Source organism: Nasonia vitripennis, chromosome 2 (assembly GCF_009193385.2).
Source record: "Nasonia vitripennis strain AsymCx chromosome 2, Nvit_psr_1.1, whole genome shotgun sequence".
Taxonomy (NCBI): domain Eukaryota; kingdom Metazoa; phylum Arthropoda; class Insecta; order Hymenoptera; family Pteromalidae; genus Nasonia; species Nasonia vitripennis.
Window position 1 is genome coordinate 24803445 of NC_045758.1, and position 26302 is coordinate 24829746.

Consider the following 26302-nt stretch of genomic DNA (forward strand, 5'->3'; position numbering starts at 1 on the left):
TTATATATGTATTGATATATATATATATATATATATATATATATATATATATATATATATATATATATTGGAGCTATACACACAAATATTCATGCCATCACTTATACAATATTATCGTACATATACAAGCGAAATCAACTTTACCCTAAACGTGAAAATAAGAGCCATAATGCAACAAAATGTACGTCCACTATATCTCATCAGACTCACTTGTTTACCCATCAGAAATTTGATTATAAAATTTTACTAAAAACGCGGTTAGTTTCATCTTGTCATAAATCGTAGTGCTTATACTTATCTAATTCAAATTAAAAAAAGAGAGATAACAATAAAAAAAATTATTTTTATAACGCATTTATGATTTTTGAGACTTTTATTTCAACGTAGCGGGCTTTAAAAATGATCTATTCAAACCACCAAGCAAAACTAACTGTCAGCAGTCGGTGAAAATTCATGATGACCCGCTAAAAAGTTAGTTAAATCGTCTGCTTCCCACGTATGAAAAAAATGCAAAAATCATCACATGTGTTACAAAAATTTGTATGTACGCCAAGAGCGAGACTGGAGCTCTTCATCAAGTATTGTTTGCAGTACTTCTCTCCGAAAAACGATAAGCACTCGCTTGAACTTGTTCTGCAAACTACAATTGGTCAAAAAGACCCTATAAACGGAAAGATACTCGCTCTTGCTACACAATATAATCTACAAATTATTATCGAAAGCCTACATTTCGGTGAAAAAGGAAGCACATTTGCATACACGCAGTTTCATGTTTTTTGTTATAATTTCATATTTTCGAGCGGGCACATTTGACTGGAACTCATGAAAATAATAAAAGCGATCACAATTTTCACGAACATAAAACTGTTCCCGCCCAACAGAAATTGCTAGATCGATCAATACTAACTGTCCCAATATTCATCTAAGGAAAGTATAATAGATATGAAAATCAAACACACCACTTTGCTTTGCGCGACGATCCTTTTGCGATCAAAGGAATTATACATACGATTAATTCAGTATCTTAAATTTTAAGTTACCTAGTTAATGTTGTGTTTGTGTATCAAATCATTTATCGTAACTATTATTTTTTCGGATCACCGATAAAGTCTCAAATATAAGCACGCGTCAATATTGTCACTCCTTCACACTATGTTTCATTAGCCATCCTCCTTTGGTGGTGTGAACCAACCTGCAACATAATATATAATAATTTTATATTACTTCCAAATATATTAAATTAATTTCAAAGATGCATCAATTTTAAAATGGAATATAGCACTAAACAAAGTTACAATGTATTAACATAAAAAAAACTGACAAAAAATATAAGCTGCAATACTAAAAAGACTGACGAATTACATAAAATCATTGGTGCATGATTAGCAAAAATAAAAGGGTTTATGATAAATAAAGTCCGTACCATTTTTCTCATGAATTTGAACGAGCGATTTAAAAGATTGCTGCGCTCGTGCAAGGCTGTACTGCCCCTGTCCGCTGCAAACTTTGCCGCCACCGCCGGTTGGTTGAAACTGAATGCGTGCCTTTCCCTTCACCAGCGTCGCCGATATCTGCATTATTACAGCTTCCACTGTATATGCGGAACTCCAGCCTTGTTTTGTCAGCAGTTCCATACATATGGCTCCGCCAATCAAGACGTATCCACCGGATATCATGGGGTAAACCACCCTTACGAATGGTGGTTCGAATGGATAAGACTCCTACGAAAATAGATACAATATTAGCTTACTGCTACTCGACAGTTTTATTCTTTATCTAAATATATTTATGTAAAGTCTTATCGTATACTCATTATCGAAAAATTAAATGAAAACCTTAAAAAGCATATTAAGAAGTATGCTGTCTTTTCCTTCTTTTTCTTTTAGAAGTACTAGATCATTGTGCAGTGGTGAATCAGGATCAACGCACTTCAACCTAATATTCCATTCGTACAAGCTGTCATTCACAAGCTCTATACTGTACATTCCTAATATTGATAAAGAAAATAGTTAGTATTAAGTAATCTATTGTTTTTACGGTATATCTAAGTCACATAAAGATGTACCTTTTTTGAAACTGTCACTTCGATAAATGTCACGCAGTTCTTTCATAAGCCTATCGGTGGCTTGTACACTTCCAGATACGGAACCCTTCAAATAATCCTGTCGCTGATTTTGTCTCAGCCTTTCCAGTGTTGCTAGGTGTTCTAGGGCCATCTCATCTCCCTTTGGTATAAAATAATATAAATATCATATTGAATAAGTGTTTGGAAAACTAACATTTGATTCATGAATTTAAATTTTGAGCAGGGTTACTCAATTACCTTATTTTTAGCATTGGTTTCTCCTTCATCCATATCTAAATGAAGATCTTCTTCGGCTTCGCTTTCTTCATCTTCATCAAGATCTTCAGTATCTTCAGCCTCCATTCGCTGAGGTACTGCATCTGTTGCATTACCCAATCTGAGTGGGTCAAAGGCTGTTCTAAGGCGTTCAACATCTGGAGGCTCGGGTAAGGAATGGAGTCGACATAATTCTTTCAGGAGGATCCCTACTTGATTTATAACATGGTTGTCAAGACCGGTAGTATTACTCAATATTTGTACAGCATTTGTAACACTTGTTTCCTCTGACTCTGCAAACCATACTGGAGGTGTTGAAGGATAAGTTTCCTGTAGGCAAATAGAAAAGAAAGTTAATCCTTGACTTGACCTTGATAAATGTATTGATCATTAATAAAATGCAATGCGATCAGAGACAAAACTTTTTTGGTTTGGCAATGCAGTGACCCAATCCTAAGAAATCATCAATCACAGTTATTGAGAATATACAACGCAAAACCAAGCGTCTAAAATTTGAAATGACACCGTGTCAAATATGTATTTGGACATAGGAATCTTGATTAAAGGGACTTGATTAAGGAAGCACCTATAATAGCAGTACTTATATAAACTAAACTATGAATGACGAAATGATATGAATAAATTTTGAGCAGCATCAGTCTTGATTCTAGTTATGTTATAAATATAGAGTGTATTACTTGTATGTATGAAAATAGATGGTACAAAATTAGAAGCAAACTATGTAATAAACAGAGACATGAATTTAAATTGGTGCACTCCCAAAAAAATTAATAATATCCATCCAATTGCAAGAGAGTATAGAAGCTCGATATCAGCTAGAACAAAGTTTGTGGTTACAGGTTGCCTAGACAATAGAGCCATTTTCTCCCAAGTTCCAGCAGTTCTCTTGCTATATCCTATACACAAACCACATTGCAATTTGGCGAAATTTTAACTAGATCAGTTATCAGTACCCTCCAAGAAACATTAAAACAAAGCTCCATTGTAGACATCAGGAGCACGTAAATCAATCGACCAAAAAAAAAAACATCCCAGCGAAATCCCGGAAACTTGCTCATCCACTCAAATCCAATATCCGCGCGGCTCTCTTCGCTCGTGTCTCGGAAGGGCCTTACCCTCTAATCTCGACGGCATGCATTGACCTCTAGTTCGCGCGCAACACCACCCCCTCGCCGCGCACGTACGGCGGTCTGGGCGCTATATCCAGAGGGAGAGAGCAGGAGAGGCGAAGGGGAGAGAAAGCGGGCGAACCCCATCGATTCGACCCTCGCGAAAATCTCGCGCAAACTTTGCGCCAGACGCGCAGCGTGCATGTAGGCAGACGTCGTCGAACGAAAGGCAGGCCGATGCAGAACGCGAGAAAAAGGGAGTATGAGAGGAGAGGAGAGGAGAGGAGAGGAGAGGAGAGGAGAGAAGGAAGCCAGCCAGCAGCAGCAGCATCAGCAGCGTCTCGGTCGAAATCGTCGGCCCCGTCTTTGTCCCGTGTCGGAGAGACACGGAGAGTTATATATTATATACCTATATACACGCGTCACACGCGCGCGGGGGACGAGCCTGCACCGAGACGACGGCCAAGGAGAGTATCGCTGCACGCGAACGACTTGGGCGCTGCTGTTCGCAAAGTGAGACGGGGAGAGAGAGGGAGCGAAAAAGAGACGGGAAATAATCGACGGGAAATGTCGGCGGCGGCCCTCTTTCACCGCGATTTGGCCGAACAAAGGCCCAGCAGCAGCAGCAGCAGCAGCAGCAGCAGCAGCAGCAGCAGAGCACGTCTGTGTGACTCCCACTATACACCCATACTCTGCTGCGCACATCTCTCGTCGCGTGTAAGCAGAGAGCGAGAGAACGGGCCAAAAGGAAGAAATAAAAGCGCCGTATAGGGGCAGATATATATGCACACACACACACACACACACACACACACATGCATACTGTAGATGCATGCGTTATGTACTCACTGTGATATTGGCGTGAATCTCGTACTTCTTGCCGTTCTTGCCGACGAACCTACAGCTGAGCTCGTCGACGCTCGCCGACATTATCTGAAAGCGCTCATGGCTCTTGGGAAAGACGGACTCGAGAGTCCTGATCTCCTGCTTGAGGGTATTGAGACAAGCCATTGGAGCTGCTCAACCGCTAGGCTGCTGTTCCCGTTGTCCCAGTCGTCCTCTCAGCTCGTCGGTTGTTTGTTGGGTTGGGTCGTCGCCGCCGCCGCAGCCGCCGTGACCGGCGCTCCGCACACAGAGACCCCCGTCCACGGCTGGACGCAGGTGTCGCCGACCGGGCCGAGTCCTACTCTGCTTCTCGCGGCTCTGCTAGGGGCTGCTCTCGCTGCCGCAGCACATCGGTGCACCTCGCTGCACTCCGAACTTACAGAGTATAGGCACTACTCCGCTATGTATATTCTCGCACGCACGCACCCACACACACACACACACGCGCGCGCGCGCGCGTCAGCAGCAAAGCAACGGACTTGGCCTCTCGCTGCGCTGCTCGGCTAGGAGCCGTAAACGGATTTAACTCCTCGGCTGCTCGACTCGCGGGCTCGTTCTCTACGCTCCCGTCGCCTTGTGCCAAGTAGGTACTCGGCTGTCTAAGTAGTAGCTGCCGCAGGCCGCTGCTGCGCGAACAGTGAACGAGAGCGCCGAGGAAAATGGCGACGAGCGCGCACTCGCCGCACCAACACCGTATACTGTACGATTCCGCGAGGTATAGCAGCGGTGTCTGGCCGATGACTGCGTGAGTCGCCAGGCTATAGCTAGGGCGATATTACAGCGGCCAACCGCTTGCTTCGGACGTCCTCGTACGACTCCGAGAGCTGAACTGTTACTCCACTGTCGCGCGTGTGCTCTTTCGCACGGTACAGCCGATGTGTACCTGCCCGCCGACTTGATCACTCTGCTCTCTGCAACCCAGAGGGATGCTCGCTCAGGCCTCAGCTCTTTGATCAGCAGCAACCGCGACTCGCGAGCCGCATCGCAGGTTCACTCGTAGACCTGTTTCTCTGCCAGATGGCGCTGACCCGCAGTTTTACTCGCTCCACGCGTACAGCTCCGAATCCATTGCATGATTCTGACTTTGCTTTTCCTTCAAAAATTCGCGCAAGGTCTCTTTTTCTCCTTGTCTCTGGAGGGATTTCGTTGGTTCGTTTGAATTGTTGCTCTGACGTTAATTTGTTTTTTGTTTTAAGCGAAACTTGGGACTGCTGACGTCAGAAAACGCGGTAAGCTGTGTGGTACCGTGGACGCTTATAGGGTCCCTTTAAATTTTTAAATCCCCGAACGGCTTACGTTATTACTATTATTATTTCATAGAGAAAAGCTGGAATATTTGCGGCATTCGAGTCAGCTTGAACGATTGGAAAGCAGTCAGTCAAAGAGTCCAAGTGCATAAGGAATTTTGCCACTAAATCGAATTACAAATCGGTTTAAGTAATTGTTTTCCAATTTTGTTTTTTGCAAGTATCACTGCATGAAAATGTGATTTATTACTACCGTAACTACGTACATACACGTGCGTCATGCTTCAGTACAGCGCGCACATTTTTTGTAGACTAGAATCATCGTAAACTGAAAAAAAAAGTAATCCTAGAAATTTGAAAAATGTCACGAACGTAGCATTAAACAGTATACCCCTGAAATTAACGATTCTTAGCGATATAAATTAACAGACGGGCGTCACATGTTTTCCATATGGCCACATCTGCGAGAGTTGATCGACTATAAAAAAAAGACGCCTCCACGCAGGTACCCACAGTAATTCCCACGCATTTTCTATGTTGCCATTGCCAGATGACGATAAAATAATGTTTACTGAAATTCATTGCTCGCGTAAATTGGTAAATACATGCTTTTGGGTGGCCCTCTCTTCTCTCGCGGTGCATATATATGCAATTTTTCTTTTCACACCAAGCGTGAAGTGTGCGCCTTAGCTATCGCTAGAAATGTATGAACCTTGCACGTAGTGTAGAAACAAATTATATTCTCGGACTAGTAGTGAAACGTACTGATAAATTTTGTTATTTTCAATATGACAAATACAAATGTTCAATAATAATATCAAATCGAATTTATTTGTCAATCATCCTATAACTGTCTGCGAAACAATATATACTCGGTTAATGCCCAGTTTAAACAAAATTTTTTTTTCCAAAATGTATAAAATCAAGGCTCTTACACAAAAATTTATAGTATCTATGTTTAAAGGCTAATTATCATATCATATCATTTGCGGAACAAACAAAACTTTTCGATTATCTAGCATAATATAGGGAACTGTTAAGCAATCGTTGCACACGTCATCAACAGGAATGTATTTTGTCGGCGATGAAAATAAAAGCAAAAAAAAAAGAATTTCATTTATCACGATTTTATTTGAAATATCTATTATTTCTAGTTTACTTCTTATGAGTTATATTTACAGACGACGAAGTGATAAATTATAATACACGTATTATTTTAACAAGTTTCGTTTAACAAATAAATGCTCTAAACTAACGAGTTACTTAATAATTACAATTAAAATCTAAATTTTGGACTTAAGGGCCTCGCACAGTTCTGTTCTCTCGAGATTCAGTGATATACAAAATACCTTTAGTGGTTTCTACGTTTATTATCGCACCTTCTTCGTTTTTCTTATTTACTTATTTTTTTCTTTCAATTACAACTATGACAGTATTAAGCTAAAATAGAGCCGATAACCGAAATACCATATTATAAAGTTGGATAAGAGTGACAGAGATAGATAGATTATAATTGAGCGTTTAAATTAAAAAATTGTAGAAACACAAGAAATTCCTACACTTTGCAAGATTTATATAATTGATGTCTATTAGCAGTCTTTGTGGATTTTCTCCATCAACCGATTGATTTTATTAATTTTATTCAGTCACACAATTTCAAATATTCAATTATAAAAAGTAAACATTCTTCTTAACTTGGTTAAAAAACTGTAGCTGGTAGTACACGTTCAAAACTGTTTTTTTTTTCTGTACTATAGGTTTGCATTTAAAATAATTTTGTAATCAAACAAATTTATGCAAATTTTATTTTCACATATAAAAAACGAGAACTGTTATTTTTATTCTGATTCATTTTTATGTGTTTTTTTGTTATTTAATCCAAAGGAAATTCTTCAAAGATTCTTCGCTTCTTTAAAAGTAACAAAATAATAAAAGAAGGAATTTATTTTGTTACTCTGTCTGTGTAACCTTGTAAATTGCTTATTTTCAAATTATGCAAACACAACTATGAGGTGAAACGATACATAAAAAGACATGGTGTGATCGACGACGCGGATAATTTTCCAACGAAGCCAGTCCGTTTCCTGTAATCTTTTTAATGGCAAATAGAATCTTTCAAGTCACATTTTGACTTCAATTATAAATAAAATATACCATTTTCACCGTAACAGGATATTTGTTTTATCTTCTTTTTTTTACTAAGCAAGTGTCTTTTGTTTTTTTTGTCTTTATTACCGACAGATATAGAATTCAGGCGCGCGAGGCGTGCGTGAATTTAATACCATAGTCTAAGTTTTTATATATACACTTATTTCTCGTCTCGAAATATACATATTTAGAGCTTTTTACAATTTCTTTAGCGAACTTCAGAAACTGTCAGTCGACATTAGTTACATACTTTTTGTCTTCTTTCCCATTCCTGTTTGCAATAGTCCATTTCATTATGACAGGTCAATATAGCCTCTTTGTATCAGGCAATCTTTTTTTTCAGTATTACCTATAGGGTCGTGTAGCATGGAAAACTTTTGACAACGGTTTCTTCAATTCAAGTGGTCTTTATTAAAAGCTATGGATTCCAATCATTAGTCTTCGCGTGCTTTTAAATGCAACGCGATTCTGGCGGAAGACTACTAATATTTAATATACACGAATGCATGTTAAATAAATAATAAATACAACTCATTTTTTTAATTTGAAGCTTCAGAACATTATATTAACGTTCAGCTATTAATTACCATGATCATATCAGTGTATCAATTTGATTACAGTAGTCAAAAATCTATTAAAATGCAATAAATAATTAAAATGTGGTTAATTAAATTTTCAATAAATAAATCAAAATTTAATTGTTTGAAACTGTAATCTATTGTATAAAATAAAAATTGACGCCACCGCATTACAGTAAACTTCACTTGGTACCTAACAGTACATATGTAGTTTTCAAGATTAAGTCGTTAAATTCAATAATTTTTTCCTTGAGAAAAACTTTACTTTTTGAAGAAACCGTTCAATTAATCTACGCGTATAAATAATACACTGCACATCTGAGCAGATAGCAGAAAAATGCCTGTGACATTTGAATCGGATTACATATGTAATAACTAGGAACTTGGTGAGGCTTTGGCATACAGCGCTTTGAATCAGAATCCGTTCAATTCAATTCACTACAACGAGTTGTCTAATTAATTTATACGTAATAAAAGAATTAATCAGCAGAGAAAACTATTTTAACGTTTTTTTTTTCTTTTTTTTTTGTAATAATGAACCAAAATATTATCTACGTGGGATGGCTACCAATGGCACAGTGTAAGATACGTTATACTTAGACTTGCCATCGGAGCGCTATCGCACTCATTGATTACAAAAATTCTGATATAATTTTAAGACCTATTACAAACAAAATGAATGATATTTTAACCATCAATTAACAAAATCTTGATATTCAAATTCAAACTGAACAGTAAAGATTCAAAGGGTCCGTTACTCAGCCTCTGCTTTTTCTTTTCTCTCATTCTTTATTTACATTCTTGTCATAGTGGATCTTTCTTTTAAGAGGAGGAAAGACTGCACATTATTCCATACTCATCATCCTGTTTTCCACTATCACACCTTCACCTTCGAGATATAAATACCTCTTACCCCGTTTCTAATGGATAACTCAACGCGAATGTGCGAGTATTGTGCAATACACCGCCAATTGTCTTCCAATGCAATAAAAAGAACATAAAACGGGCATGTTCGTTGCACTGACAGGGTCCTCCTTTTTTATTCGAATATATCGTTCATTTCGACACTGACGTAAGAACTTCTCTAAACACAAATAAAAGAAATCCCGCACTTCTACACTCTTTCCGTTTATTTCCACTTGGTAGAAGCCTCTTTCCTTGCATGCTCCAGGCCCTCGAACATTCTAGAAGGCGGAGTGATAATAGTCATAGGTCGGCCAGTAAGGCTGTAGCCAATCCTAGCTGGTACGCTGACGTTTCTTCGCCGGATGCTCCTCGGACGAGTGAGCGGGTTGCGGCGTCGTAGGCATACCCATGTTACGGTTGTTTAACATATACTTCAGCTGTGGCATGTACTTCATGATACTGCGTACTTGAATCAATGGAAGCTCTTCCGTCAATGAAGAACACTTGCCGTTCTTCATCAGCATTTCCATTTGCAGTCTACAAAAAATCATTCGTTCATTAGTTCAAAAGTTGCTTTATAAGAATAAAAAACTGCAATGATACAGATCGTAAAATACTTAATACTAAATAATTTTGATAAACACTAGAACCTATATCAGCTTATATTGCACTGAAATTTCACTTAAAAAGATCAAAGTCATAATTTGTTTACTCCTGCACCTAATCTAAATCAGAAGCTTATTTGAAAGATTAAGTTTTTGAAATTGAAAACTAGTAACTTATGCAACGAGAAAAAGAGTTAACCAGTCTAGGTTACTAGTAAATTATCGACCAAATCAAAGTAAAGGTTATAATATGCGTATTATTTTTTGCCTCAAGAGGTCGAAAGTACAATATTCCATTCAATTTAACTTTAATAATATAATAATAGTATTTTTGTCAATAAGTTGATAATTATCATTATAATTACCTGTTTCCTTGATAAAGCTCCACCATCAAAACGTCGGTCAGAACTTGCCTACAATCATCAACATCACAGGCAGGAAAATACTGAGCCACAAAATCAGGCAACGTCATCAAGAGCTCTGAATAAACGTATGGCTTGAAATTGATGCAAGGTACCAGTTTATCCTCAACTAATGCCTTTTGCACTTGGTAAGGCTGAACGTGGCAATTGATAGAAGGGTGCGTTTCAACTATGGGTATTAAAGGTTTTCTACCTCTGGCATCCCTAAAAGCAATTTAATGTATCATAAGATAACTTTTTTCATGTTTTTATGCTGATTCATGGTGGCTAATTTACAGTTTGCACATGCGTAGCGTTCATAACAGTACTGATAATAGTCAAATAAATTATAATTCTTTTATCTTACTCTTTATTAAAAGCTTTTTATTTACAATGCCATAGTCATAAATAATGCTTCAATAAGCAACTCAATATTTAGACTTTACAACAAGCTTACAAATACTCTTCATTACAAAAATGAACAAAAAGAGCTGATTTTAGTGAGTCAATAGAATAAAATCAGAATTTAAATAAAACTATTTGGACTTCCTCAACCACCACTCTCAAACAGCGATGACGATTTTCAATGGCTCACCTATTGTTATTGCTGCTGCCGTTCACTGGTATGAGAGGAGGTGGATACTTTGCATGACTTGTGTGACTTGTGTTTTGACTTGTGTGGATTGTATGACCGGCGTGACTGGTGTTCAAAATGGGTGGCGTGTGTCTCTGAGGGTGCGTCATCAGCGAAGCTGCCGACGTCTGTGGCGGCATCAAAGCTTGGACCTGCTCTGCACTCAGACCAAGCATTTGTGGATATGTGCTTGCTGTTACAGGATTAGGTACACCTAAACTTGGAGTTGTGTATGTTGTAGATACCCTGAAAGTGAAAGAATTAAATTTATTACACAACAATTGAGAAAGAATTTATAAAAAGTTTTCCAATTATTATTGAATACATAGCATGGATCAATAATAAAAATAGACTTGTGTCGATAAATATGTCCAAGCATAAATCAATATACATAAAGTCTAATATCAACAATAGTACTTAAGAGACAACTTGTACTTTTAGATTAAAATTAAACCAGAGGCTGTACTTTGATGAGCTTCCGAAATAATATAACTTCGAAATAAATAATTTATATCTTCAACGTGAGATATGAGCTCACATATCATGCAACATTTTTAAGGAAAACTTTAATTTAAACTTCAGTAATTTTATAAGAAAAATGGAAATTTGATCATCAGAACCGTTTTATAAAATAAAATTTAAAGAAAAAATATACATCTTTACTAAATCATTCCCTCAAAGAAACATTAATTTGTATAACACTATATAGTAAAAGAAAACAGGTACAAAAGTTCTGCTACTAAATAATATTCTTAAATATGGCCATCCATGCTTTTGTTGCTTCATATATGTATAATTAGTACACATCATATGGGGACTCACCAGTCATCCTTCCCATAGGTTGGATAACTATATTAAAAAAAATGATATTGTATGTACAAGGTACAAAAATGTACAGTGGGGTAACTATGTGTATTACAGTAATACTCATTGATTCTATGTATGCAATAAAAAAGAATATTAAATATTCATAGGAAATAGACATACACTTTATTAATTATCAATAATCCAATTTCCAATTTTCAATTTTTAAATGAAAGTTAAACAGGTTTTCAATGAAACAAAAATTTCAAGAAATGGGTTATATACACTGGCATGTTATGTTTATTTTATAATGATATGGTAACCATTAAATTGACCAGTAAGAGAACCACTACGTGTTTTTAATCTTATTAAAGAGACACTTAAAAGATCACTCTCCTCAAACAAACAATATTTTAATTTATAATATAATACAATAAACTTTTTAATAATGCTTCTGCAAAATAGGAGTACTTTCAATTATAATTTTCTCATGAAATATCAAACACATAACAAATATACAAGTTTATGTTTGTTTCCCATTGCCATATTATATAAACTACATTGTACATAAACTATATAAATTATTTGAAATTAATGCAAAAATGTGTAGTATGCTAGTAAAGAACTATGGATATATTGTAATCTTAAAAAGTATCAACAAAAATGTGAATATTCTTCCTTACCCTAGATTGGGTTGACTGGAATGCGCAGTTGCTCGAATAAGAGGTGGTGGTACAGCTGTTTGCATAGTTGTATTGGGATAAACTGGATACTGCTGAGAAGTGCCCGAGCTCCCTCTACTTCTAGATGATTGTTGTGTATACGTTTTAGTTGCTGATGATAACTGCTGTAAATAGCAATTGTTTTTATAAAATATCATTCAACATAGGAATCTACTAGACTTTTATGCAACTTTACAATTGAATTGTTAACAAAATTAGTAACAGATATGTTTTGATATCGAATCATACATAAATCGCACTACTACAATTAATTTGAATTTTTATGGATTTTATCTATTTCTATCTCTATTAAGATAAGTTAAAGTCAGTTATACATTGAACTGTTTAAAGTCAACTTATCAGTAATTAAAAAAAAAAAAACCAACTTACATTATGCATGTTCAAATTAGCTGCACTCATTCTTATGATAGAATTGGCCTGTGAAACAAGTGGTGTTGGAAAAGTTGGTTGCCCTCCAACAAGTCCAGACCATCCGTTGACTGTAGCAGCCTGAACAGCATTCATCATTGGTTGAGATACCTGGTTGGTTCTCACTGAGGACACGGCTGTGGGAGAGGAGTGCACTGGGTGTGTTGTGACCACAGGCCTCTGATTGACTCTTTGCAGAGTAGCTGCGGGTAGCGAATTTCGCGGTAGCATATTCTGTAACGACGCGCCTCGCGCATTTATGGAATTTTTGGAGACGTTGTTTTGTTGCACTGCCTGTTTCACAACCGGTGGAGTCGGTGGCTGCTTTGTCCAGCCTCCACCACTACCGCTACCTTTGCAATTCACTAATAACTGGGAGTCCATCACTTTACTGGGCCAATAGTCCTCGAAACCCGTACCCGGAGGGAAGTAACTCTTAATGTCATTTAAACTGATCACCGAACACGTCTCACTAGCAAACAGTTCATTGCGTATACCCTGTACCTTACAGCAGAACTTTAAGTACGATAGGTCCCAACCTTCCAGTTTTTCTGCTTTAAGTTTCAAATTCTCAGTTTCTCCTTCAAAGTAAAACAATGGGACATATTTGAGGCCTGCTTTTATGGTATACGGCACTACAGATTCTTTGTTGATGCGTATAAATCCACATTTATCTGGTTTGTGTCCAACTACCACATTTTGACTGGATCCAGCAGTTAACTTTGTGTAACATACATCTAAGAAGGTGTAGAACTCTTTAGCATCTGCTAAACGAACTACTAAATCTTTACATGTGAATTGCTCACGACCAAACTGATTTTCACAGTGTTTCAGATTGATTTCATTCAGAAGTTTGCTTTCGGCCTCAGTGATGTAGTAGCTTCGTATACATGTACAGCTGTAAATATCTGAATGAAGATAACTGAGGTACTTGTTTAATAATTTGGATTCCAGAATCCTAACCGCACAGTATTTTTCACTGGCCCTAAATATGTACGGTATGTGATTGTCGCCGAAGCTTGTCCATCCAAACCGACCTCTTTGGCTTTCGTCGTCCAGTGGTGCTTTACCTTCTGGGGCAGGCTTGACCACGGTGGTCTCTGGTGTTGGACGCCTGACATTGTTCAAATATCCAAGCAGTCCTGATAGATTTTGATTGCACCCAGGCGATCTTGGAATAACAGCTGCTGCGGCTGCTGCTTGGGCAGCCGCAGTACCCATTTTCGCCTTGTGTGCTTCCACCATTTTGGCAGCCAATTCCCTGATTTCCGCTTCATCTGGACGTTCTTGCTTTACAGCTACCTTGTTCAATGCTCCTGTAACAAAAATTGAATATTAGTTTATTGAGCGATGATTGCTATTATAAAAAAATAAGACTATAATGTGCATAGGGATTGGAAAATATTTTTAAGTATTGAAACAGAACTAGATAAAATTAATGAATAAGAAACTGTAATCCTGAACTTCCAACATAGAAGTTTTTTCAGTACACGTGGTACACAAAGTTAATGTGGATTTATTCAAAATGATAAAATGTTTTTCAAATCTATACAGGCTATATTTTTCAGTTGTACTGTGAATTTAGAGGAAAGTGCATAGCACACCAGTACTTATAGAAGAACGCGTATTTGATATCAGACTCTGGTCAGCATGCTCAGGCCTAAGTCCAAAAGTTTATTCGCTCTAGGCACCTTTTTGCCAAAAATATCGTGGCAGCAGTAGCAAAAGGCCAATCAACTTTTGCAGAGTGACCTATGCAAAGCAATGAGCGAGCAACAAGAGATACACAGTATGTGTATCATCACCTGTGGACCAAATGTCCAAGTATAATTTCTCTATATACACAATAATTTTTTCGACTCGCCACAGCTCTCGGGGATGGCGCAAAAAGCCAGCAGCCCGGCTCCCAGGCAGAGAAACGCCAGCCGCGCAACTACTCACCAAGAGCTCTTTCGCAACGCGTCGTTTTCTATCGCGAGCGAGGAAACGCTGGATTGAAGGGGAAAAAAATAAACGGACCCATGGAGCCGGAGAAACGTACCGTCATCCGTAACATACATCGGGAAAGCGGGGATGCGGCGACGGCGGCTGCGGCGATCTGCTTATTCCCAAACTCCGGTTCTCGCTCTCCTGCGCCTTATAGCTCTTTCTCTCTCTCACTCACTCTTTCGTCTATAGATGTATCTGCTATCCGCCGAGCGGAGAGTCAGTGTGTGTATACACTCGGGGGTACCTACATACGTAGGTATATGTCGCGCTGCGTGCAAGCGTCGGGTCCGTCCGCGAGTCAACCCTTGCACTCGCTCTGTCTCTGTCCGTCTCGCTCTCTTCCAACCGCGAGATGCTTATGGAGCACCGTGCGTTTCAGCCCGTGCGTTTCAGCCCGTGCGTGCACACTCCCCGCGCGCACAATCAGCCTCCGACGGATAGATAGATCCGGGCAGAAAGCGCGCACTACACCGAGAAAGCGTATGATAATTCAATTAGAGAGAGAAAGGAGAGAGCACAGCAGCAGAGAGTTCGGTGTCGAGCGCAGTGGTAGTAGTCGTCTCGCCGTTCCTGGGCCGCACCGGGCGATCCTAAGCTCGCGTCCGCAGCTCCGAACCAATAGTACATCTTCCGCTCCGAAGCGTCAAATCCGGTGACCTCGTCTACCCGGGTCGCTCGGCTTCGCCGTGGACATGTGGACGGCAGTACGGGGCCATCCTCTTAGCCCCCGAGCACAACCACACCTTCCTCGAGCGCACCCACGACTCTGCTGAGTAGTAGCGTAGCTGAGCGGCCAACCGACAGAGAGAGATAGAGAGATAGAGAGAGAGAGAGATGGAGAGAGATGGTCGATCGGAATGCCTGCGCTGATGGCTTTGAGGTTATAACGCCCGGACGGCGCTGGACGGCTGCTGCTGCTGCTGCTGCTGCTGCACAGTGGGCTGCGGCGAGCCACGCCAGCAGTTGGCGGCGGAGGTAAACACCTTGGGGGGCCAGTGATGCAGGCGAGGTGAACGCGAGACAGCGAGTTGATCTTGAAAGTTAACGCGAACGATCGGAAGGACCGCCAACTCCCGGTGCAGAAGGCTGATCGGCGTTTCTCGCGTTGCGGGCCGCTCTCCCTCGCTTCTCGCGACGCGCGGACTGTGTATCGCGGCTACGGCGACGACGGCCACGGCCGAGAGAGAGACTCACACACACGGTACTGGCGCGCCGCGCTCTCCGCGCGTTCGTGTCTGCGTGCGCGCGGTACATACACACGCTCTTGTCCCGGCGGGTACACACCTCGCCTAGCGCTCTCTCTCTCTCTCTCTCTCTCTCTCTCTCTCTCAATCTCTCTCTCTCGCTCTCTCGCGTGCCGTGTAGGTACTACTACTACACCTACAGCACCGCTTTTTTATTTTCTCTCCGGACTTTTTTTCGCGCACAGCGCTGCTCGCTCGCTCTCTTCTCTCTCTCTCTCTCTCTCTCTCTCTCTCTCTCTCTCTCTCTCTCTCTCTCTCTTTCTCTCTCTCTCTCTCTCTCTCGCGCGCGCGCAACTATACTCATGAGGATTCTTGGCATGTTTTCGCTGGCCGATTTTGCAGAGTTGTACCGTTTTTTTCTCCCCCCCCCCTTCCCCTTCTCGGCAGTCGAGCCGCTGCTGCGCTTTCATCTCGTCTATAGCTTATTTTTTCGCTCCTTCGCGACGCAGGACATCTTCGCGAATCTGCTCTATATATAGATATATAACTCTGTATGTACAAGGCTGTACTCGTGTCGCTCGGCCGCTGTGGAGGCGTAAGCGAGAGAGCCGCGGGGCTGTTTGATCGGGTTCATCGATCCCCGCAGCCGTAGAGCCGAGATTAAGGCGTCTATACAAGGCATTTCCTTAAATTCGCATACTAAGTCGGTCGCGATCGAATGTCGCAAATTTTTTGGAGTCACTTATATCCGTTCTACTAATACAGAGGATGAGAGGCACGGATGCGCATGCGCCCTGAAGCTCCACCCCCCACCCCGCGCAACTGTCCTTTTTTCCGGTTTTGCAGCAGATAATGGGACAGAGATGAAGCTATACACACCGTATACATACTCGAATGCATATAGATATGTAGACACGCGTCGTTTCCGTCTTATTATTACCTGCGCGAAACGGGGTAAAACGTTTGCTCGACACATAGTCCCGAGCATGCGCGGCTCCGCCGTCAAAACGAGGAATAATTCTGTTGCGCCAATCTGGAACGAGAAAAAAGAAGGCTTCGCTGGGGGGGGGGGACTATGGAATCGCCATTAGGAACGCCTGGAGTAGGGGGTGAGTCGTAATGATCCCCCCACTATTCTCCACGACTGTGCGAGTGATTCGCGAATAACCAGATTGTTTTAACAATGCGTGCAATCGATGAAGCAGGAGGGGAAAACGAACTCTTTCATATTTTCAACATAGATCGAATCGACCCCATTTAAAATTAGATTTTCGATAGTCGTTGCATTAACTATGGATTCGCGAATCAACTCTAGAAGAAATGGAACACGAAGTCGTCTCTTGCGTGTTTCTTCATGACTCATCCGCTTTCAAAATTTTTTCTTTTATATTCTAGCACAAACAACGCAAACGGAAAACTTTTACTCGCTACAGTAACCGCAGAAACCACTGAAAGTGTTGAATCGTAAATAGTAGCATACATTCAGAACTGATTAAAAATGTATTGTTATTTTGGGAGTAAAAAACGTGTGTTCTACTGTGATGTGAAACAACTGAATACTGGATCGATGTGGAAAAAATTGTAAATGTATACTAGAATATGCCAAGGGACAAATAAATAATAAACACAATCGAACGATCTAGACTTATCGCATTTATTTGTTTCCTATTCCCCGAGCATTCGGCGCTTAATTAGATATACAGAATCTACGAGGGTAAGATTCGGTCGGAACATTCAAAAGGGTGGCTCCGTGCTATGTCGTTTTAAATGCCAAGTGTGACCTTCAATTCAGATTTCCAGCATACTCACGTACACACTCTACAAGTAATAGTATGTATAAGTGTGCCTTGCGCTGGAACAGCCATGCAGCTGTTGAACCAGAGAACTTTTAGAACTTGTACTTTTTTTAAGACACTTTATAGCTCATAGTTCAAAAATGACTTATTTGCATCGATATAACAATTTTACAACGGTTTCGTCCCTCTGATGAGGGAAACATATGTTTTGTTAACGCTCTACGCGTTTTTCCTGCTTTTTGGGTTTCCCTTCCCTCTGCCCCTCCTTTTCCCGTTCGTTGCATCACGAGTAAAATCGATTTGTCAGTTTGTTTACATTTGTTCGCAGCAAGCCATTTATTCCTCGTTGGCTTTACTGGGCTTCCGTACCCGAGCGCTTTTAAAGGATATCTGAAGAAATTTGCAACTGCCGTATTTTTGCACAGTCCGTTAGGCTGATTTCAATTTAAAATGATGGAAAAATACTCGAACGGATAGATAAACCGGTTTTAATAATGAAAAAGTGGTTTCATTGATCTCGTTCAATGTTTACTAATGAGAAACTTTTGATATAGCTTGTTGCACTATATCTTTAAATCTTAAATGTTAACTGCCCAATAGAGTAATTTTGTAAGCTCTTTTATGTATTCATACTGATTCGATTTTTACAAATTTGCAGATGCAGCGCCAAATGTAGTGAAAGATGTTTTTGCCCATTCATAAAAATCGAGTTATGGTTGCCCAGCACAGACTGTTTTTTATGTTGAAAATGTTTTGAGAAAAGTTTAATTACGCTCAATGCTATAGTGCATTGTATAGATGTTGATAAAAGCAAACAATTACAGCATTTTTCAAACATTTATAATTATATGTTCATAAATATTGTAAATATCAATATCGGACTATACTCGGAAAACTTTATTATTAATAGTCATAAAAGTTAACTTTTTTAGTTTTGCTTATTACCAAGTTAAATAAAAAAATTATGGGACAGATACGCAAAAATTTGAAACATGGACACTTGAGGAAATTTGAAAATATTAATTGCAATGTACTTTTTAGTAATTGGTAATTGTCAAATTATCGGCTGATAATTCCTTTCTAACAAAAAGTCATTTAAACTTTAAGAAACCACTTGCATCACCAAAACCACAACATTGAGGCAATGAAAGCATAAAAACATTTCAAATTGGCCTACTTTAGTAGTGCATATTGATTTAGTCATGAAATAATATTGTTAATAATAAAGTTGAGTTATTTTGATTTTAAATAGGTCATTTCGTCCTAAAGATAGATAAGTGTTTCCTCGTAGCATGCCATCTGTAATATAGCTTTAAATACTCAAGAAAAATTCCATATAAACATTACAAAGAAACAAGAAATTGTTTATTTGTTTTTCAACTGTTATTGATTTTGTATATAACCAATTATGGGTACATAAGAAATTTTGTATCTTCAACATATTAAATTAAGTTTTCATTTTATGATGGCTAATCAAATTTCAACCAGTTTTAGAGCATCGTTCTGGCTATTGCAAGTATACTCATGACTTAAAAAATTCAACTGAATTTTTTTTTTATTATAAAAGAAAATTTCAAATAATGCATGTTAAGAGTTGCTGTGTAAAATAACAGTGTGTTTCGCATTCGATATTACTTTGTCGATTATTTCAGTTAAATCGACTCCGCATCGTGTGCCATGGACCTGCCTGAAGATACATGTACATACAGTTCAAAGAGCGACTAGGTTTCAACAAGGTAGTGCGACAAGGAGGGAGGCAGGGAGAACGAGAGAAAGCGAGAAAGAGCGCTAGCCCGAGCTCCACGTTCGCTGCCGCGATGTGACAACGTCGCACGGTCGATATGCTCTTTCAGGCAAAGTGCCAAGATTGGCAAACGTTTCGTGAGCCATATAGATATAGCTTGCTCTCTCGCCCATCTCATCCCCACCAGACATCCTCGGTAAATGAGATTTTCCCGAATGGTGGGGGAGTTGTCGGCGTTTATAGGGGGATTGAAAAGCCCGCGAGAGTGGTGGGAGAACCGAAGCTGCGCAGAACCCAACCAGCCTCCACTGACAACAACTCTGCGCATTACTTCACGTACTGGGAGGTACGCCACATCGAGTCCCATGTACTGGACCAGCGTACATATTATACGGATTATTTTAAAGTTGATTTACGACTGCGCGCTGTTGCCAGATCTCTTCCGAAAGTCTTGGCGAAGCGCCGCCCACACGCATACCTTACTCTTATTCTTTTATATACGAAATATTTGCTTCTTACATCTCTCCTCTCTTTTAATGGCTACTTCAATAGAAACTTTTACACTTGATTGACCTTAATTGTACACTGTAAGGACAAGGTACTTTCTTGGGATTACAGTCACATGACTCAGCAACTGTTGCTATGGCGTAACGGGCGCCCTCTTTGAGTGACTCATCTCAGCCGTTTGAGTTAACTTAAACAGATCCTAAACTAGTTTTAGTTTCTAATTTATTTATACTGCTAACAGTACACGTCAGTTTCATAAGAAAAGTATAAAGATCCATATATTACAATAAATATATTTATATCTCGATGATACACAATTCCGGTTGCTACGCAGAAAAGTGGACGAGTGCGCAGCCGCTACTGCGCCGTTAGTGGGAAAAGATTACCCAATCCCATCAAGATGGCGGCTCAGGAAAACAAATTTCAATACATTTTCTGTACTGCTAATTCTTAACGTATTATTTGACTTAATATGCACTTTAGATACAATTATAAATCCTTAAAATGTTTAAGCTATAAACTCTATACTTAAATTAGTGACCAATATGAACACAAGACAGAGCTTACGTAAGCCTGGAGGAATATTTCACTGAGATAACAATAACAATTACGTCTTCGTATACTGATGCATCTATCTCTCTCGCGCGTTCTTATCCTTTGATCGCGCCATTTGATACAAACAAGGCCATTGAGGAAGAATCTCGAAACTTCTTAATATATTCTTCAAAGTAACGGAAAGAAGATACAAAATAATGAAAGTTTTGAAAAATCAAATGAATGTGGGTGCAAAATCAAGACATACGTAAAGGTAATTGTATTCGGTCATTTATCTAGGTGATCCATTCACGGATTCACAAGATGGCAGCCAGCAGCCTAGCTGCAGCTGACACGTCGACCAACGGCAATAGCATAGCAAGCCACTACACTTCGGCATCCATCTCTTTCACTCTTGTACATAAAGCGCCTTTTATACCGATCGCCCGAAAGCTTGTTCGGATATACTCGGCTCTCCTCGTGTACTGCCTCTTTTGTTACATCACATTCTCTATGCGTTAGGTACTGGCGCAAGTGAACGCTCGGCTATGTATGTATGTACAGCGGATACGCTTGGTACTGGCGCATGCTATCCGATGTATTCGCTGTTGTCGTTGTGTATTGGGTATTATATACTAGGCTGGCTGAGCGTCTGACTCCGCACATTTATGAGTGCGCGCGCATATCAGAGGGGTGGTGGTAGCCGTAGTAGTGGTGGTGGTGGTGGAGAAGGTAGTGGGAGCACCGGTGCGCGCTTAAGTTAAGCCCATGTTACATGAGGCGTTTTACCTTTACCGCATCTACACCACGTAGCATTAGATAAATCTTATACGTATTCTTAAAATTGGCAAATCCTTGATAGAAATTATTTGTAATAAATAAGATGTCCAATTTAAAAATAAGATTAAAAAATCTGGTTAGAGTAATATAAAAAGAAATCTTGATGAAAATAATGTTAACAATAATGAATTTGATTGATATGTGAAAATCGATTTGTAATTAGCTGCATATTTACAGTTGGTTTCTTGTCGCTAAATTTAGACGGCCGTTATTTGTTTGCGATGTACCGTTTATACTTGAATAAAGTTCTATGCACTAAGTACTCGATTCTCGCACTAAAACCCAGGTCAACGCGATACAAAATATTTCACGCTCTCTTTAACCACAGACCGAGGCTCAGGCACTCACATTGTGTGGACACAAACAATCAAGCATAACATTCAAAAGAAGATTGGCGCTATTCGCTCTGTGCGCAATGACGTCATCATGGCGCCACTTTCCACGCGGTTATATGGGATGCATACCAAAGCTTCGTGATTTGTCCGCGATGGGCACGGAGCCAATAGACTAATCTACTCTTACTAGAATTCGATACTTGCCCTTTCATTTGGAATGTATGTCTGCTTTTAGAAGAGAATCCACGTGAATGCGGACCGAGGTGTAGGCTCAGCAGACATGTGTACCAGTCGTCTGCATGCACGTCACCTTGAGAGATGGGCAAAGGACAAAGGATACGCGCTTCTGCTGCCCTCTGCAGGGCACAGCAGACTTTTGGTGAACGGCGTCTGATTTTCTTTCATATTAAGGGGCGGACAACAGAGCAGCCTAACAAGCGGCCATCTTGAATTTATATACAGTCACTGCGCCTCAGTATGGCATATCGTAATTCCAATGCCACGTAAAAAATATGCACTTAAGACCATGTTTTGCACGAGTTACTCTTACTTTAAAGTGCCCGGTTGTGTTGTATTCGTTAGTTAATCGGAAGTTTGCCACCTGACCGGAGCGATACTTGGATGTTGTGGTGGCACCGTTCGGCTGCTCCTTGATTGACCGCCCCTTAAGCGAGTTCTCTCGATACTAAACTAGTCAAAATGAAGACTTTTTATGTATTTTGTTTATTTACGAAGTAGAGTTTATTTAAGAAGCCATACAAATTACAGTACACTAAATAAGAATCACACATCAAAATAACCAATAAAAAGAGAACTCCCTTAAGACGTGTTAAATTCCGTTAGAGATGCCTTTTACTACTCGAAAACATAACCTCTACCTCGCAACACGAGGTATCGATGAAAAAGTTGACAGCCGCGAGAGGGCCATGTGCTGTGCCAAGCGGGGCACCAAATGCTACTAACTGTCTCGTAGCTTCAGAGGCTCATCGTGTGAAGACTATGTGTATACTTATTGCACGGCAATCAGCGAAAATTATTATCAATATCAGTATATTATAATGGCCGATTTTTGTGATCTTGCTTGTTATCATACTATGAACTTCACAATCTCGTGCGCAAGGTAATTTGTGAGCTGTTTTTTCTTGTGTGAAAATTAGTCATTTTGCGCACTAACTGCGATTATTATTATTATTTCCGATTTTCTTATTCTGTGTATTCTGTCAAAGTCTACGGAACTCGTACTAAATAATCTGGTTTAACCAGACATAATAAATGTTTCTATGAGTTAATTATTAACGTTGATTTACTAGTATAAATATAATTTGTGAAATCATTAAAATTTTTTGCGCATATATAATGTGAAACCTAGTTATAATGTAAAAGTGTTACTTAGAACTCATACATTTTTAATTGTTCCATCGATTTTGACTCTCAGTAAATTTGAAAGAAATTGTTTTTTAGAATGTTGATGTTTTAACAATCATCGGATTTCAGGCATACCCAAGTCTATTAATCGCGACGTAAACATCAAATTCACATATCGACGCCTGAGAGGAATAATTAGAATAATCGCGTATATCAGCGTCCGCTTTGAAAACTCCGTATCTCAAGATCAACTTCATGAACCTCGTATTTCATAATCCGCTTTAGTACCAAAACTACCTTCTTGAAGCTGATCTTGAGATACGGGGTTCTTGAAGCGGCTTGAGCCGACTTCTAAACAAGTACGGAATTTTCAGAGCAGGCTCCAAGATACGTGATTATTTCTCTCAAGCGTCGATATGTTTAATAATCTGTGAAGAATTTGCAGCGCCATAATCAACCACGAACTAGTGGAAAATGCTAAAATTTAGGAAAAAATTTTTGCTTTAATACATTTCTTAGTCAATAACAATATCTGAATCAAATATAAAAATATAATGTGTACTTTTTAGTGCAGCGCAACAAAACTTTATCTTTTTTATTTCTCAAAAGAAATGTCTAGAAAGTAGGTTGCGATTTTCAAGGTTGTTAACCTTACTTCACTTGGACATTCTTTTTGCATACCGCAATATGTTTACATAAACTTGCTAAGAAGTAAATCCAAACTTGCAAAATAAATGTTTTTAAGATGTAGACGAAATACAATATGTTATTCCTAAAATCAATGTTTACGGGTGACATTTTATTTGGTAACAATGAAATGAAAACAATTTTTATTAACGAGTAACAATGAGAAAAAAAATTGTGTGGAATCATCGTTGAACGCAAGCTATAATAAATGTCCTAACCTTAAACACATGGAAACGTCAAATTTTACTGCCGCAACAGCATTGACATGAAAGCGGTAAAAATTCATAAAAGCAAAAAAACAACTATCATTTTTAAGTATTTACGGCCGGATATAAAGACAGAAAAAGCAACACTACCGAGCACTAAATTATTTGATAATAATATAGCCGTGCTTTTGACAGGCCGCCTTGGTGTATGCGCGCTCTCCTCCGCGCATTATAAAATTGCAATCCATCCGTCGCTGTCGCTATAGCGTCGGCGTGGCGCGAAACTCACGGTAGGTTAGAAGCTGGAAAAGCCACGTTTTGCCGGGGGGAGCGCCAGTGCGCTCATTGCGTGCACAGCACGCGGCCGGGCTCCGATCGCTGCTGCAGCAGTCGCCGCTGCGCGCGGCTAATCGAAAACACAGGCTGCAGTAATAATGCGAGAACGCGCGCGCCCGGAGCCGCTTTGCAGCTGCGCGAAAGAGTGAGACACGGAGAAAGCGACGAAAAACGACGAAAAAAGTCAGCGCACACATGTCGTGAAGTACGAAAGTGAGGGGCTGGCCAAGCGGGAGAAACAGCGAAGGAAAAGTTTTCGGCGCGAGCGCACATAACCTACAAAAAAAGATGCCGTGCAATCCTGCTTACCTTTGTCGATGTGTGCTTCCACTATCTGTACATCCTCGTCGACGTTGTTCTTGTCTCCCATCTTCTCGCTAGTCTGGACGTCCATGCACATAATTTCCCACGGACGAAATGCACTCAACGGGCCAACCTCTGTCGCGCCTCCTTGACATTTAACATTTACACTCGCGGCCTCCGCTGATGCTCTTACAGTTTCTCTACTGTCTGACTTCTGGACGTCAATAGTTATACTCGCGCGCTCTTTGCACTTTGTGTACACCGCTTTCGCATGTCACTTCTGTCTCTGCAGACCGGTTGGATACTTGTATTTTTTTAGCGCGCACTCGTCTGAAAAACTCCACCTGCATCCGTCGAATGTCGAGACTTCACTGACGCTCAGCTGGATTGTATATATCAACTGGAAGGTTTCGAACAAAACACGAACGACGAATGCGGCGCGAGCGCGCGTTAACTTGTATAGAAACAAAACACTCGCGCGTGCAAGCACCAACACGTTGAAACGAGGCTTTTTCGTGGAAAAAAAAGCGCGCGCACCTTTTCACCCTTCCCGCACGTTGTGTATTTTACATGTCATGCCGTTCTGCAACACTTTTGCATCCGTACTTTTTTTTTTTTTTTTTTTTGGCGTATCTGTATGCACAAAAGCTCGTGCTATTTCTGCGAAGTTTTCAAAACTTGCGATGTATATAAGTAGTAACTAGCTTGTACCGTCGTTCGTTTCTTATCTTCTTCTGAATTCTCTGATGCTTATTTACACTGCACTCTCTCAGCCCGCACGTCTTTCCGAGCGTAGAACGAAGGTATCTGGCTTTACCTTATAATAACCCGCGCTAGAGCGAGCGGCAAGCGACGACGGCGGCGGTGGTGGCGGCAAGGAAAAAAGAGGAGCAGAGCCACTGCGCGCGCTGGCTGAGTGAGCGAGCGACGAAGCAGGCAGACTGGATCTCTCTCTTGCAGGCCTTAGGATTTTGAATGTGGAACGTTGCCACATCGCTCTGTCTCTCTCGGCGGCGCTCGCTCTCTCCCGCCCCTCGCAGATTCGCACTCTGTCTCTGTCGCGCTCGTGGTCCGTGGCTTTGCAGCGTCTCGCTCGAGCGCCTCTCCCCCCACCCTCGAGAGCTCGGGCTATATAGCACCTATGTACTTAACGGTTTGCGACGTTGCCGCACATCCGGTTGAAGCGCCCGTGGCTAAAGTGGTGGGGGGGTTCGGTAACTGACGGCGGCGAGTGGCGAGCGATTTCGCCCGGTGGTGGGGGTGGCCAGTCTTTGTATAAACAATGTCACGTGTTCGCCCGGTGCGTGCGTGTGCGCGCGTGTGTGTGCGCGTGAGCGAGCGGGGCCGCGCATTCTGGTGGGGGGAGAGACTCGGGAAACAGGATGGAGAGGGGGCGGCTCTCGCCGCGGGCGCTCTCTCTCGCTTCATCTCTTTCTGGGGAGTGGAAAATTTCCACAAGGCCTTGTGTGCTCGCGCGAGGGTGTGTGCTGTGCGTGTGCCGTCCGTGTGCATTGCCTGCGCCAGTGTGGGTGCGCTTGCTCCACGGCTCGCGTTAGGTTAGGTCGGCACTCCTTTTTACGGGTGCCTATACATAGAGCACGAGCACCGGAAGTCGGTGCCGAGAGAGCGATTATATTATCCCAACC

At 40.6% G+C, this 26302-nt stretch overlaps 2 protein-coding genes and 2 long non-coding RNA genes across 10 annotated transcripts; 2 read left to right on the top strand and 2 right to left on the bottom strand.

Annotated features, from left to right (window-relative positions):
* Positions 1-354: 354 nt before the first annotated feature.
* On the bottom strand, positions 355-5314 carry LOC100118272 (ubiquitin-conjugating enzyme E2 Q2). The gene is made up of 6 exons (XM_001607571.6): positions 4321-5314; positions 2324-2671; positions 2066-2225; positions 1836-1987; positions 1424-1721; positions 355-1192 (listed from the first exon to the last, which is right to left on the bottom strand). The coding sequence occupies exons 1-6, from the start codon at positions 4480-4482 to the stop codon at positions 1161-1163; spliced, it is 1152 nt and encodes a 383-aa protein (XP_001607621.1). The 5' UTR covers positions 4483-5314; the 3' UTR covers positions 355-1160.
* Positions 5315-5372: 58 nt separating this feature from the next.
* Positions 5373-8572, top strand: LOC116738504. The gene is made up of 2 exons (XR_004344588.1): positions 5373-5585; positions 5677-8572. It is a non-coding gene; the product is annotated as an uncharacterized LOC116738504 (long non-coding RNA).
* LOC100122828 lies at positions 6715-25702 on the bottom strand. 7 transcript variants are annotated; one of them, XM_031924912.2, is made up of 7 exons: positions 24663-25702; positions 12792-14146; positions 12363-12523; positions 11698-11724; positions 10837-11121; positions 10206-10466; positions 6715-9772 (listed from the first exon to the last, which is right to left on the bottom strand). In XM_031924912.2, the coding sequence occupies exons 1-7, from the start codon at positions 24751-24753 to the stop codon at positions 9568-9570; spliced, it is 2385 nt and encodes a 794-aa protein (XP_031780772.1). In that variant the 5' UTR covers positions 24754-25702; the 3' UTR covers positions 6715-9567. The 7 variants fall into 7 exon arrangements, with proteins under 7 accessions (XP_031780772.1, XP_016837634.1, XP_031780774.1 ...); XM_016982145.3 differs by having other exon boundaries at positions 12363-12526; XM_031924914.2 differs by lacking the exon at positions 24663-25702 and adding an exon at positions 14872-16061 and having other exon boundaries at positions 12363-12526.
* LOC116416404 lies at positions 16258-17638 on the top strand. The gene is made up of 2 exons (XR_004226842.2): positions 16258-17112; positions 17399-17638. It is a non-coding gene; the product is annotated as an uncharacterized LOC116416404 (long non-coding RNA).
* Positions 25703-26302: the final 600 nt, after the last annotated feature.